Source organism: Dioscorea cayenensis, chromosome 9, assembly GCF_009730915.1.
Source record: "Dioscorea cayenensis subsp. rotundata cultivar TDr96_F1 chromosome 9, TDr96_F1_v2_PseudoChromosome.rev07_lg8_w22 25.fasta, whole genome shotgun sequence".
NCBI classification, from domain to species: domain Eukaryota; kingdom Viridiplantae; phylum Streptophyta; class Magnoliopsida; order Dioscoreales; family Dioscoreaceae; genus Dioscorea; species Dioscorea cayenensis.
The window spans coordinates 1,333,620-1,347,628 of NC_052479.1; the positions used below are offsets into that span (position 1 = coordinate 1,333,620).

The 14,009-nt window shown below is 34.5% G+C and overlaps 2 protein-coding genes across 2 annotated transcripts; one reads left to right on the forward strand and one right to left on the reverse strand.

Moving 5' to 3' along the window:
- The first annotated feature begins 1,630 nt into the window (after positions 1 to 1,630).
- LOC120268909 (PHD finger protein ALFIN-LIKE 1-like) lies at positions 1,631 to 5,821 on the forward strand. Its single transcript, XM_039276169.1, has 5 exons — positions 1,631 to 1,849; positions 1,933 to 1,965; positions 2,042 to 2,264; positions 5,012 to 5,132; positions 5,210 to 5,821. The coding sequence occupies exons 1-5, from the start codon at positions 1,750 to 1,752 to the stop codon at positions 5,459 to 5,461; spliced, it is 729 nt and encodes a 242-aa protein (XP_039132103.1). The 5' UTR covers positions 1,631 to 1,749; the 3' UTR covers positions 5,462 to 5,821.
- Positions 5,822 to 6,339: 518 nt separating this feature from the next.
- Positions 6,340 to 10,711, reverse strand: LOC120268907 (calcium-dependent protein kinase 3-like). The gene is made up of 7 exons (XM_039276167.1): positions 9,936 to 10,711; positions 9,270 to 9,413; positions 8,945 to 9,097; positions 7,928 to 8,043; positions 7,679 to 7,846; positions 6,727 to 6,957; positions 6,340 to 6,630 (listed from the first exon to the last, which is right to left on the reverse strand). Exons 1-7 carry the CDS (start codon positions 10,594 to 10,596, stop codon positions 6,478 to 6,480), a joined length of 1,626 nt encoding a protein of 541 aa, XP_039132101.1. The 5' UTR covers positions 10,597 to 10,711; the 3' UTR covers positions 6,340 to 6,477.
- Between the last annotated feature and the right edge of the window lie 3,298 nt (positions 10,712 to 14,009).

Here is a 14,009-nt window from a genome sequence, read left to right on the forward strand (position 1 = left end):
TATATATTGTTTAAACGATAAAATAGGTGCTTGTTGCAGCCTATTGGTGCCGGATGTTCAATCGATGAGGATTCGAGATCAAATTCTAAAAGCTCAAAAAAAGTGAGGGACGCATGTCTTTGTTGACTTTACAGTTATATTTCATATTTGTCTACATTCTTAATTTTTAATTTTAAGGAGTTGTTTGTCAATTATTTATTAAATAAATAAATAACATTATCTCAATTTTATTTCAATTTAGACCTTCCACTTTCATGATACACAAATATTTATGATCAAATTTTGTAGTAAAAGAAGACCTTTATTATTTATTTATTTATTTATATTTTAATTGTTTTGATCTCAGAGTTAAAATTACAATTACAAACTGTCAACCATTAGATAGCCCAATGGTATGATACCAAATATAAGGGGGAGGTCATGGGTTCAAATCCCTCCCCCGACAGTACTATTTAACGTACTGTTCATATACTGTTCATTTGAAATTCCTATATTATTTTTATACTGTACATATACTGTATATCCGGATTCCAGTACTGTTTAGTACTGTTTGTATTCATATAAAAAAGGGCGCTTGTCGTCTATTATTAAAAAAAAAATAAAAAAAATTGCAAACTAAGCTATATTTTATTCTCAAGTAACCATTTATTTATTTTGTTCATAAAAAAATCACGCTATTGAAACACATGATAATCTAGTGATTCAAAGGACCCAATTAAACCCTGCCTAATGAAACGGGGATTACAAATATATATATATATATATATATGGGAAAACATCATCTAAGTAAGTCCCTAGATTTGAAATCTAGGGACGTTTTAAATCTAAGCCGTTGGATCATCATCCGATGGTTGATTGATTATAGGAACAATGTACACCTTTCTACTGTTTATGATTACTGTACAACACTGTAGAACGCGGTTTCTACTGTTCATAATGATAAGAGTTATTTCTATTTTATCCTTATTTACAGTCGATTTAATATTAAATTAATTTTAAACTTATTATTATTATTATTTTATTAAATTTTTAATTGTTTATACAACTCATTCCTGATTAAACCACTGTTTTTCTTTATTTTTATTATAAATATTATAATAATAGTGAATGCTTATAGTAGTAAATGATGTAATGTAGTAGCCCATTATATATTTACTGTAGCAACTGTCATGCTACAACAACCATCCATGTTTTATTGTAATAGCAGCTAACATCAGTAATATTTCACCTATTAATATATTTTAGACCGTTAGATTGTATTAATCTTAACAGTTAATTCATCTTTTAAATATCTATAAATATCATCCTTTTATTTTTTTTTATAAATGAGATACAGAACAAATAAAGAAGAAAATGGAATTATAAAAGATGAAGCATAACAAAGAGTATTCAGTACAATTTTTTTTTCTTTATGTTTGTTTTATACGTATCGTATATTCATAGAAATATATATATATATATATTTATGTTGAGGATGAACTATTAATAGCATTTACAAAACTTTCTATTTTTAATTTTTTTTAATTTCCAATTTATTATCTAATCGGATTCGGATTCGGATCATATGGCATCCGAACCCGATTAGCGTTCCTTATCACGTGACAAGCACTAGTGCGGAAAAGACGAAAAAGTTCGCGACCTCGCAAAGAAGCAATCCTTTTCCTTCTTCTCTGCCGTCGTCTGCTCCGCCCTCAAACCCTCGCCGCGCCGGATCCCGATCGCCGGGATCGGAGTGCTTCTTTCGTCGCCATGGAATTGCCTCCGATCTCCTCCAATCCACGCACCATCGATGAGATCTTCAAGGACTTCTCCTCTCGCCGCACGGCCATCATCCGCGCCCTCACTGTTGGTATGATCCTAAGTTCTCTGATGCCTTGTTCCTTTGGTTTCCTCTCTGATTTCTCACTAACCCCTTGGATCTTTGTTTCTCAGAGGTGGAGGACTTCTACGCTCTCTGTAGCCCAGGTGAATCGCGATGTTTTTGATTTTTGCGGAGATCTTGGTGTTTTTATTGAGATTTTTTTGAGTTTTTGGTTTGTAGAGAAGGATAATTTGTGTTTGTATGGACACTCGAATCAAATGTGGGAGGTGAACTTGCCGGCGGACGAGGTGCCACCGGAGATGCCGGAGCCGGCGTTGGGGATCAACTTTGCGAGGGATGGGATGGACAGGAAGGATTGGCTTTCGCTTGTTGCTGTTCACAGTGATTCCTGGCTTCTCTCTGTCGCGTTCTACTTCGCCTTCCGCTTCAGCGGCAACGATAGGTATCGTCCTCTTGTTTTACTTGATCTGAGATTTTTTTTTTTTTCGTTTTTGTGTTGAAACTTGATACTATTCTTTGTTGTTTGGTTGTGATTGTGTATAATATTTGCAAATGTGGTTGTGTTTATTTGATATATATGATTGATGGGCATCAGTGTATTCTGAGAGCCTTGAAGATGATGAATATAACGAATGAATTTAATAAGGAATGTTTATAGGATTAAGGATTATTGATCTTGATGTGACAATGCCAGGTTTGAGACTTTCAAGGATCAGATTCCACTCATAATGAGAAGTTGCATGGAATGAGAACTTTTATTTAGGATTTAATACGCTTCTTTTTTTTTATTCTCTAAGAATATTTTGGTAACAATTGGGAAGTGTATAGTGAAACATGAGAGATCTCAATAGCAGAATATGAGATTCACATCTTTATAGTAACTCCAATTTATGTGAGTTCCCAATGGAATTAATGATTATGTGCATTCCTTCATTTGAAGCTAATCAGTGTCTTTGTCGATTGTGTTTTTGTCGATTGTTGTTCAGATTAAATGGCAGGGTGTAATATCTTAGAGATTTTGTTCCACACAAAACATGAGTCTTTGAAGTATAATTGCGACACGTGTATGCTACTATTGGTTAGACTTTCAAACTCATGGCTTTGGATTTTCTTTACCACCTTGGTGCTGTGGCAAGTGCCACACCTATACAAGTTTGGTGCATATGTACTTGTGTCAGTGAACCAGTACCCTTCAATTCAGCCAATTTCAGAATATGTTAAATCATTATTGAAAGCATTGATGAGCAGCATGAAGAAAAGTATGGATGGTGGTGTGCTGATGAAAGTTTGATTAGTTGAACAATATCTAATCCACTTGAGCAAGGAAAAACCATGCAACTTGTGTTCCATTGTCTTTGGTGTGGACTCCAACTAGTTCAATTTACAGTTTGTTAAGCTGGTATCAGATTTTCTCTTAGTCGTTTGATTGGTGATAAAATTAAAAAAATAAAATAAAAAATCCAAATAAAGTTTTTGAAACAAGGATGCTAACTCTTGGCTTTTTATCTAATCATTAGAAGAGTACCTCCCACTGAAGTCAAATATGGCATATATCAGTATTATTGTTACTGTTTTTCTATTTTAGAAAGTAGTACTCCAAATAAATTGCACTTTGCTGAATTAATCAATTCAGATTTCTGTGGTTTGATGCTGATGTTTTAAAGAAATATAAAACTGACTATGCCTTTCATTATTGGGCTTGAAAATTTTTTGCCTTGATCATAAAATGTTCAGGTATTAAATTTATTTTATAAGAATGCCGCATCCTAGCTGATGATGGCCAACTGTCGGTACATATATCACATATTTATAATTATCTACTTGAGGGTTGGATAGTTCTGAAGTGCATTATCTAACATTTTCTCCGAGCTTCAATTTGTTTGGATTATCTCCTGCATGATCTGATTAACACTTGTGGATTGATATCATTCCTATCATTTTGAGTAGGATATGGAGCTGTCTGTTAACCTTAATGTCGTACAAATGAATATGAGAGTAAAAAGATTAAATTGTTTGGGATTTTTAGGGCATGATGAGTATAGGTTGAACATTGATGGTGATTTGGTAAAGCTAGCAGTTCTATTTTTCTACACATTGAATATGGTAGAATAGATAGGGAAAAAGATTGGCATACATCCTGTAGAAATATAGGCTTCCATAATATTTTAGATAGTCAATCCTATTGACAAGCATGATTGGAGAACATGTATTGAGTTCTTTTGGCTTGTGTTTAGAGCCTCCCAAACACCTTGGTGGCCTTGCAGTCTTAAACACTTTTGAACTTAAACCCTTGAATGAGCTCAGTGAAGGAAGTTTTGAAAAATTAATTGAGATCAGCTGAGATGATAAGGTTGGAATGTAGTTCAAAATAATTCAAAGCTATTATTGACTAAGTTTATATTTTGAATTGTTGCTGGATGAGGGGAGAGTTCTTTGTCAGGAATCCCATGTGTGGTTTTGTGCTTGTGTTTTCCTGGTTTTTATGCACCCTTAACTTGTAATTTCAAATCTGCCTCTTCCATACAATTAAGCTGGTGATGTGGAAATTTGAAGCCTTCTTTCTGTTGACTGAGAATGTCTTTCACTGTTTTCGAACCTTAAATGTGTTTCAATGCGGTTATGATGATGTGGAATTATTGTATAGTATCTATTGATTGAGATTTACATGAAGTGGTTTTTGGGGGCAACAGCAAGTGGATCACCCTGTCAGTGGTTAGGCCCAATAACTAGAGAAATTATTGCCTTTAGCAGTGGTTAATCTGAAGTGATGTCTTCTTTTACATGTCTAGGTGATCTTTTCTTTATATCAGCATGCCTGCAAATCTTTGATTATTAATGGCCCTTAAACAACTTCGTTTCCATGTGACCATTAAATTTTAAATTCTTTGTTTGAACCATAAGTCCTTTTTTTTTGGGTAACCTGGAAAGAATTAACCATGTTATGTAATTATGCAATTGATGGTGAATTTCTGGTGATCAGTTAATTATATGAATTATGAGGTCTGTAAATCTGCGTGGTTTTGTAGCCAGAAATTGTTTACAAGTTTTGACTGGAACATCAACTGTATATGAGATAGCTTGCTTGCTTAACTTGTATCTTATGTTTCAAAACTGATTTAACCATTGTTGAAAATGATTATGCATTGTGAATTCAAAGGTTGTGATCCTTAGTTCTTTTCAATCCGACAGGAAGCGCCTTTTCAGCATGATCAATGATCTCCCGACTGTCTTTGAAGTGGTATCTGACAGGAAGGCGCCTAAAGACAAGTCTGGGTTGGATAGTGGAAGCAAGTCGAAACAGTCCGTGAAGGTGAGACCCTTTTAAGATGCTCCTATTATTTTTCCACACCATGCTAGCGTTGGTACTTACAGTCCTCGTTTTGTCAGCGAACAAGTGAGGGTCAAGTAAAAAGCAATTCCAAACCAGCTGATGACGTGTACGGTGAAGATGATGATGAACACAGTGAAACTCTCTGCGGTACCTGCGGTGGCAACTACACCACAAATGAGTTCTGGATCGGGTGTGATGTGTGCGAGAGGTGGTTTCATGGCAAGTGTGTGAAGATAACACCAGCTAAAGCCGACAGCATTAAGCAATACAAATGCCCCAGTTGCAGCTCCAAAAGGGGAAGGCAGTAACTTGACAAACTTGTGAATTTTATCACCCTGAATTGAGGTATATTTTTTTTTTTTCTTCTTTTTTACTGTAATTTCCCAGTCGAAGGAGTTCGTATCTTTCACATGCCGTGTGAACTTTGTGCGAAGACTTGGGATATGTTTTACTTATATCTACATAGGAGGGGTCATCAGAAAAGATGGATATCTAACTATACCATGGTTTATGTTTTGTTGTTTGGAACCTGGGAAAGAAAATCGCTGTGAATGTTGTGTCTTGTAGTTTCCTCTCATATGGTGTACCAGTCATCTAATTTTGTTGTCAAAAGAACTATTGCCTTTTTTATGTATGAATCTACAGGTGCAAATCTTATGTCATTTTAATTTCTTCCTACCAACCAGCCATTTGATATATATATATATATATATATATTCTTCTATTATTTATTTATTTATTTATGTTTATGTGTGACAGTGTGTTAGTTATACTTGGTCAGCAGATTAATGCTATTTATAAAAATTAGTTTTATGCAAGAAAAAAAAATCTAAATTGCTTGGAGATGGTGATCTTATGGATATTGAGAAAAATGTTGAAGTTTTGCCAAGTAGTAATTTTGATTTTTAGGTATAATTGTAGGCTCAAGATGTATGTTGGGTTTTTTTTTTATGTAAATCTTTTATATTTATAACCACACAAAATGAAATAAATAAAAATAAACTGAAGAAAATTTCTTGGATGGAATAATTTCGTGGCTGGTATGCACACCAATTACAAGGAAACCAAGGGCCAGTGTGGTGGTGTATAACAACACACCGTAGAAACAGATACAACATCATGTACTAGATAAGATAGTCAAAACATTCTTCAACATCGCAGCCGAAGTAATTACAAAGTTAAAACCCAAACTAAAAACGATGGATCACTTGATCAAATGGCCACCACCAACCAACACAATCAGAAGATCATATTAAAAGAATAATATAACTAGGATCAAGTCATTGCGAAGGATTGCTGAATCTTCGGCATTCACACAATTCACTCAGCTCTCGCCACCCTGTTTTAGTGATCCATCTTTCATTAGTCTGACGCTGAGACTGTTGAATCTTCCCCTTGAGTAATGTCGTGAAGCTTTTCGCCAATCGGTTCCGGTCTTCATCATTGCCACAAATTCGTCGTAGTTGATCTTACCATCCTATGAAAATTTAAAAAAAAAAAAAGAGACAAATATAAGAGAGAAAAGAAGGTTAGTGTATGATGAACTGTGATGAGATATGATGAAAGTGCCCACCTTGTCGGTGTCGACTTCTTGAAAAATATCATTCACTACATCAGTGCCATCAGTAGTTCCATCTTCCACCAAAGCTTCACGGAGCTCATCTGCCTCAATGTAACCATTACCATCTTTGTCGAAGTATGAGAAAGCTCGTCGGAGATGTTGATCATTTGCCATTCTTTGTAAATGAAGGGACACTGCAACGAATTCTCCATAATCTAATACTCCTTTGCCTTGGTTATCTACCTGCTTGGCAAAGTTACCTGGTTAGTTCTAGAGTCAAAAGTAACGGTTGTCATGACAATAATTTGCACTTTGATTCTTCGTGACTTGAGAAAAACAATTTAGTAGATATTAAATTAAGGCAGGGATCCACTTCTTTCAGAAAGAAAATTCAACCATAACATGCACTTGACCTCTATCCAAACAACTATCAGATAATGAAAAGAGTACTTGTGCCAGCTCAGAGTTGAAGTCTTGAAAACTGAAGAGCTTGACCTTGTTTGACTGCTCGACAGATGTTTAATTCACAGTGATTGTCCACATTAACATTGTCAGTCCTATATGTGTCACCTAGTGCATTACTCTTGCAGAACAGAAAGGTAGAGCCTACTGGCATGATAGTTGCATCATCTTTATCCATTTAAGAAAAAAACAGATCTTGTCTGAAGTGTTGCACCTAATTTTGGTGGCTATTTTATTTGCAATGGCTTTGGGTATGGATGGGCTCAAGCAACGGTTTTGTTATATCCCACAAGTTACACCAATTCAGAGATATATAAAATATTCTAGCACTCGTTTCAAACAATGTTAGTCTAAGCAAAGGGTGAAGAATTAAAGTCTACACGGCAAAAATGCTTACTCTTGTAGATTCCTTAAAGGGAGGAAAAGTATCTATATTGACTGGAACTAAAATGCATTTTGCTCAGGATTTCACCAGAAGAATAATTGAGATTGGAATGCTTACAGCTTCAATGAGCATCTGCACTTCAGATTCAGCAAGTTGGGAACCGTGTTTTACAAGTCCAGTTTTCAATTCCTCACACGAAACAATACCATCATTATCTGTGTCTATCAACTTGAACATTTCTTTTATGTCTTCAACTTCTTCAGCGGACAGGTGATCAGCAATAACCTGAAGGAACAATGTTACATTTGATTCCTGAAATAACTCAAAAGAGAAAACTTTTAGTTTAATATATTAGTGTCAACCAACCCTTAGAGCTCTCCTTTTGAATCTGTTCATTACTGAGAACTGCTTTAGCCTTGACTTAACAACATCCCCGAGAGGAACATTTGGTGCCTTTTTGGCATTTTGAAGCCAAGGATGCTCTGCAAAAGAGATAATGAGTACGCCGTTAGGCCTTAGAAACCATAAACAATGTGATGAGATTGAGTTGCCAGTAAAAGCAAATATATCATTATTTTTTGACAGAAACATAGCTTCCTATGATCATTATTTATTATGTTGTAATTATTCTCATCCTTCTATGACTTTTCCCCTTTATTTCCATCAAACAAGTATAGCTCAATCTCATCTTCTAGGTGCTATTGATTCTTCATGATCCACCTTCTAAGGCTCTGCTTGCGATGATCAGATTCAAATTATCATGACTATAACTTTTCATGTTAAACATCAATTAAAAATTTCAATTAGTTGTCTAGAACCTTGATCTTCATGCGCAAATGTTGGTGATCAATCTCAACTGATAATGATAAATTTTTGCGATGCCAAAACAATAGTTTTTTTCATACGCTCTCATATATTAGTCTTTTACTTTGGTGGTTTAAAGGAGTAAAATAGCTGCAACAAAAGAGTTAAAACTTAAGGCAAGGGTTCATTATTTCTGGTCAAATAACTAGTTGAAAGGGTTCATTAAGGGATTTGCATGTCATGCCACCCATGATTTCTGCCACTAAGGATATACAAGTGATTATAGCATGATTAGCATCTGACCCCGAGATATCATATCAGTATGTATCCTTAAGAGTATAGATTTAAGAACTTATTTGAGCTTCCAAAAATCAATGGTATACAAATTGGCTATTGCAAATAACCAATTATAATGCCTGCAGAGTCTCCAAGTCTCATATGTTTCCCTATCAGTAGTCCCTGTAATGAAACCTTTTGAATAGCCTCGGTAATTACTTAAAAAAATAATAAAATAATAAATAAATAAAGCCTAATAGGAAGTATAAATATCTGATCAAATAAAACAAAGAGGTATAATACCTAGCACTTGTTTTGCGGTCAACCTGAGTTTTGGATCAGGTTCCAACATATGTTGGATTAGATCCTTAGCACTTTCAGACACACTAGGCCATGGTTCACGATTAAAATCTATAAGCCCTCGAAGAATCGCCTGCGCAACTCCCCGTTCAGATTCTGAAATTTGTAAAAGTTTCTTCAGCAAAGGAAATAATAAAAAAAAGTTCATTATCATCAGTATTTAAACAGTTAATAAAGTGTAAACAAAAAAAAAAGATGAAAATGGTGTAGAAAAGTAAAACTTTCTTGAAAAATACCACAGTCAAATTTCATTAGGAAGGAAAATCACCAGCCCAAAAAGGAGGAACTCCACTTAGTAAGATATATAAAATGACTCCAGCACTCCATATGTCTATTTCAGGTCCATAATTCCGCTTGAGAACCTCCGGAGCCATATAATACGGGCTTCCAACAATTTCCGAAAACCTTTCACCTAGAATGCAATAAATCAAAGTAACAGATCTTTCAGACAAAGATACGCAAAAAATGAAATTTGCTGAAATAAAACCATGCAGCTTTTATGAATCTAAAGACTAAAGCCATCCTCATAAACACTTAGTTCTATTGGGAGAAGAACAGCACATTATCAATCAAGCCCACCAGCTGAATGAAGTATATATATATATATAATTTTGACTTCGAAGATACCTAAAATTACCAATACATGGCATATAAAACCAACTCAATGAATCAAGAGCACTAAATCAATTAAATCACATAATAGAACAGAAGAATATAACAACACAGCATAAACAATAAACTAAAGGAAGCAGCAAAATGCCTCAATTACTCCCATTCTTCCTTCCCATAAATGAAGTCCAGAGATGACTTAAATACATATAACTCTTCATATCAATATCACTATTAAAATTCATAGATAGCATTAAATCTCAAAAACTCCAGCAAGAAAAACGAAGCACATCCACAAAAGGGAGAGAGGAACACAAACACTCACCAGGTTTGAAGAATATCGAAAGCCCGAAGTCAATGGCTTTGAGAGGGGAATTCTCCTTCTTATCTGCAAACAAGAAGTTCTCCGGCTTGAGATCCCTATGAATCACACCATGCTGATGACAAAGCTGCACAACCTCAACGATCGTCTTAGTAACAGCAGCAGCAGCGCGCTCAGTATAGTGCCCTCTCGCCACAATCCGATCGAAGAGCTCGCCCCCTTCGCAAAGCTCCATAACAAGATGCACAGCATTCTCATCCTCGCACGCCTCCCGCAAGCAAACAATGCTTGGGCTGCGCGGCAGGTGTTTCATGATCGCCACCTCTCGTCGCACATCCTCCACATCCACGGCCGTGCGGAGCTTCCTCTTGGGGATGGACTTGCAAGCCAGAAGCTCCCTCGTGGCTCTATCTACGCAGAGATACGTGACTCCAAACTCGCCCCGGCCGAGCTCCCGATCGACGGTATACTTCTCGTCGATGCCACCTTCGGTATCGGCACTGGATAGAACGGTGAGGGTCTTGAGCTTCGGATCGCCGGCGCCATTGCGGAGGGGATGGTGGCGGTGCTTGGCGGCAGCGGAGTGGGGTTTGCGAGGGTGAAACGAGGCGTCATCGACGTCCTCCCGGGCAACGGCGGAAGGAGAACGGCAGCAGTTTCCCATTGGAGAAGGATCACGAGCTAGGGTTTCTAGGGTTTCACGCCATGATGCGAAAGCGATCCCAAGCTTCTCGGATTCGGCTGCGCGTGAGAACGAGAGAAGAGCAGGAGAAGCAGGGGAGAAAGAAGGCTAGAAAAAGTGGGTTTTTTTTTAGATACACCCTTGAAAAGTTCAAAATTAGTTATAATAATAAAAAAAAGTGACAGTTACCCCCTCGATATTTTAAATTCCTACCTACAATCCTTAAAAAAAAATAAATTTATAAAACGATTTATTAATTAAAAAAATTAAAGAAATTATTAGGAAATGTTCGAGCGATTATGATTTATTGTAAGAGTTTTAGTTGGTAATTTAGAAGGTTGAGAAGTGTGTGGATGAAATTAAGAGTTTTTTGGGGGTGTATTTGAAAATAATGATTAATTATAAATAAAGTTAGAGCTGGAAGTACGGGAACGCCTTTTGAGAACTCTTGTCGGCTAGCGTGAGTAACGGGTAACGGCGGAATGGTAACGGTTTAGTGTAACCGTTAGCGGGTTCCCGGGTATCAACTGTTCTAGATCCGCTATCATAAAAAAATAATAATAAAATAAATGAGAAAGAAAATTAATAGGTCTGTTCTTCTCATAAATATTTAATTTTTAGAATTATAAAAATCATTTTATTTAATTAATGGGAGAAAAAATTTCTAAAAAAAATCAAATTAGCATTTTCAACAAAAACAAAATACTCCGAACCTCAACTATGTATTAATTATAGCTCTGTGTACACTTCTGACTAATTTATTCATTTTATTTAAAAAATAAATAAATGATGGTCCAATCACGACCGTATTGCATAATAAAATATGAAGAGTGTAGAATAAAAATAAATATAAAAATTACAAAACAAAAATGAAATTTTCCCTTAAATCTGAAAGAGTAATATTTAATTTAATTTATTTTTTATAGACATTTTTAAGAATAAGTTTTTACATCTTGAAACAGAAAAAGTTTGTGATTATCACGTGTGGTCAAATAGGGTGTGCTACCATTTGGAAGACTTAAACATTAGTCATAGTTTCTAGAGTTTATAACAAATTGAAGTCATTTTCCATAGTCATTGTAACACACATGACATACAATTACAACCAAACTTAGCATTGACTCTAATTAAATGAACATAACTAAATACATGTTTAACAATCCGAGGAATTTAATTTTCAAATAATAACAATAATAATAATAACAATTTTAATGACTTAGAATTCTATTGATTTTTTTTTTCTTTTTTTAAATTGGTTGGTGGAGAAAATAAGAATATCATGTGTGGCCTAGCGTTGTACTAATCCATTCAAAAGGAACAGTATGAAAGCACAAGTAATCAAAGAGAAACTAAGTTAAATTATTGTGAGGGCCCTAGAATTGAGATATAATTAGGTAATAGAATAGATCATTCATTATTACTAATAAAATCCAACCATTCAATTTAACATCATTGACATAAGAACGTGTTTCTTTAACACCCATTAGACCGGTCACAAAAAATTAATATTTCAACCCATGAGGGTATGTGAGATGAAGTTCAAAATCTATCTACTCGCCAAGGACACGAACACTGATATTAATAAACCAAAAGGTTGTTGAAAATTTTCACAAAACTCTATAATTCTTTTATAACTACCAGTAATTCTTGAAAAATCTTGGCCCTATGTATAAAATTCATCTGTCATACCAAGATTTCAAAATATATAAAAAATTACTCCTAGAATATGTTGATTAACACTATTAACTTTTACTCCCAAAAATACACATTCACTTTTCACATATCTCTTTCAACCTAAACCATGGTCAAGTTATTTGCAGCAAGAACAAAGACATCATGGAATTATAAGAACAAAATTTTCATGAAAATTATATGCAATCAAGGGAAAGAAAAGGAATTACCTGAAAAATATATTTTAAAAATCAGGGAAGTAAATGAAAAAATATATATATATATATATATATTTTTCATGAAAATATATTTACCACACAAGAGACAAAAGGACCACTACAAACATGAATGAAATTTCCCTGTTAAGTGAATACCACGTTTAAGCAAGTGTTTTACTAGTTTCTTAAAAGAAAGGCAATCAAAATGACTCAAAACAACAAAAGGACATAAAACAAAGTGTTGTTTGTTTGTGAACCATGTGGATAAATTGTAAGTGTGAAAATAAAAAAACAAAAGCAAAAGTGTCAGTCTAAAAATCAAACATTCCAAGTCATATGCTGGCCTAACAATATCTTAATACAAACTATGTCCAAGTCCAAGTCTCTGGCTAATGCCTAACTCAAAAGCAGACATTTACCAATCATCAATTTGTCCCTAAACATTGAACAAGGGAAACAATGACTATAAATTTGAAACATTCTGAAAGGAAATCAATAAACAAAGAGACTTTATTATATATTAATGCTATTTTATAATGTGAACCTTGGATGTAGTGTATAGTGACAGCATGTGCAGAGAAATGAGAAAGAATGGAATATATTAGAGAAATGAGACAGGCTTTTCATTACTTTTGGCGCATGTTAATCACTTTGGATTTATTCTAATATCCTTCCAATAAGTGATGCTCTGTAGCCCACATTCTCCCTTGTCACCCTTCAAACTTCATAACTCCAAGCTTTGTCCTCCTCCTCTGAACCTCATCCACAAAATAACCCAAATGTCCCAAAGAAAATAAAAGGTCTCTTATTGGTTAATTTAATAAATTTAAATTTGAATACATAAATCTAGATGAAGTTTGTATGCTATAACTGTTGTTTTGGACCACATTAACATAACAACCTAAATTTCTCTGAACTTCATGTGATTACTGTGTTTTGAGTTTTATTTTTATCAGAAAAAAGGTATATTAATATCAAGATAATTTAGCTGGTTTAGTATATTTGGATATGAATACATAAATCCAGAAGAGTTATGATCACTATGTATAAATCCCATTCTCCTTTTGTTAAAATATATTTACAATTTTAGTGTATAAAAGAGTTATATTTAGTATCATTATTAATAGGAAATAATCTTTCCGATCCACATTAATATCTAGAAATACAGATCAATCTAAATTACAATTACAGCAAACCAAACCATTAAAACTAGTCCAGGTATAAGTTAAAGGGGGAAAACCAACTCAATATTCTTATTATTTAAAGTATGACACCATATTAGTAGATTTGCTATGTAACTCTTTTTTTTTCCCCTAGCTGTATTTAAGTCCCTAATATAAAGAAATTAAGTCCAATGGAACTTATGCATTAATCAAACAAAAATAAATTTCAAGGATAACCACAAAGCACTGCATCTGAATAGGCACCCTTCCACAAAACCATGCAGCATAGCATAAAACTATGTTAATATCATGATAACAACATTCAAATAAACTCAGAAAAACA

What these genes read in the sequence shown, in the direction of transcription:
- LOC120268907 (XM_039276167.1), bottom strand. Translation starts at nt 10,596, where the DNA reads ATGGGAAACTGCTGCCGTTCTCCTTCCGCCGTTGCCCGGGAGGACGTC. An exon ending in AGTTCCTCCTTTTTGGGCTG is followed by an intron (nt 9,098 to 9,269) that starts GTGATTTTCCTT and finishes TACAAATTTCAG; the next exon opens with AATCTGAACGGGGAGTTGCG. An exon ending in GACCGCAAAACAAGTGCTAG is followed by an intron (nt 8,044 to 8,944) that starts GTATTATACCTC and finishes TCTCTTTTGCAG; the next exon opens with AGCATCCTTGGCTTCAAAAT.
- LOC120268909 (XM_039276169.1), top strand. Translation starts at nt 1,750, where the DNA reads ATGGAATTGCCTCCGATCTCCTCCAATCCACGCACCATCGATGAGATC. An exon ending in CATCCGCGCCCTCACTGTTG is followed by an intron (nt 1,850 to 1,932) that starts GTATGATCCTAA and finishes TTTGTTTCTCAG; the next exon opens with AGGTGGAGGACTTCTACGCT. An exon ending in CGCTTCAGCGGCAACGATAG is followed by an intron (nt 2,265 to 5,011) that starts GTATCGTCCTCT and finishes TCAATCCGACAG; the next exon opens with GAAGCGCCTTTTCAGCATGA.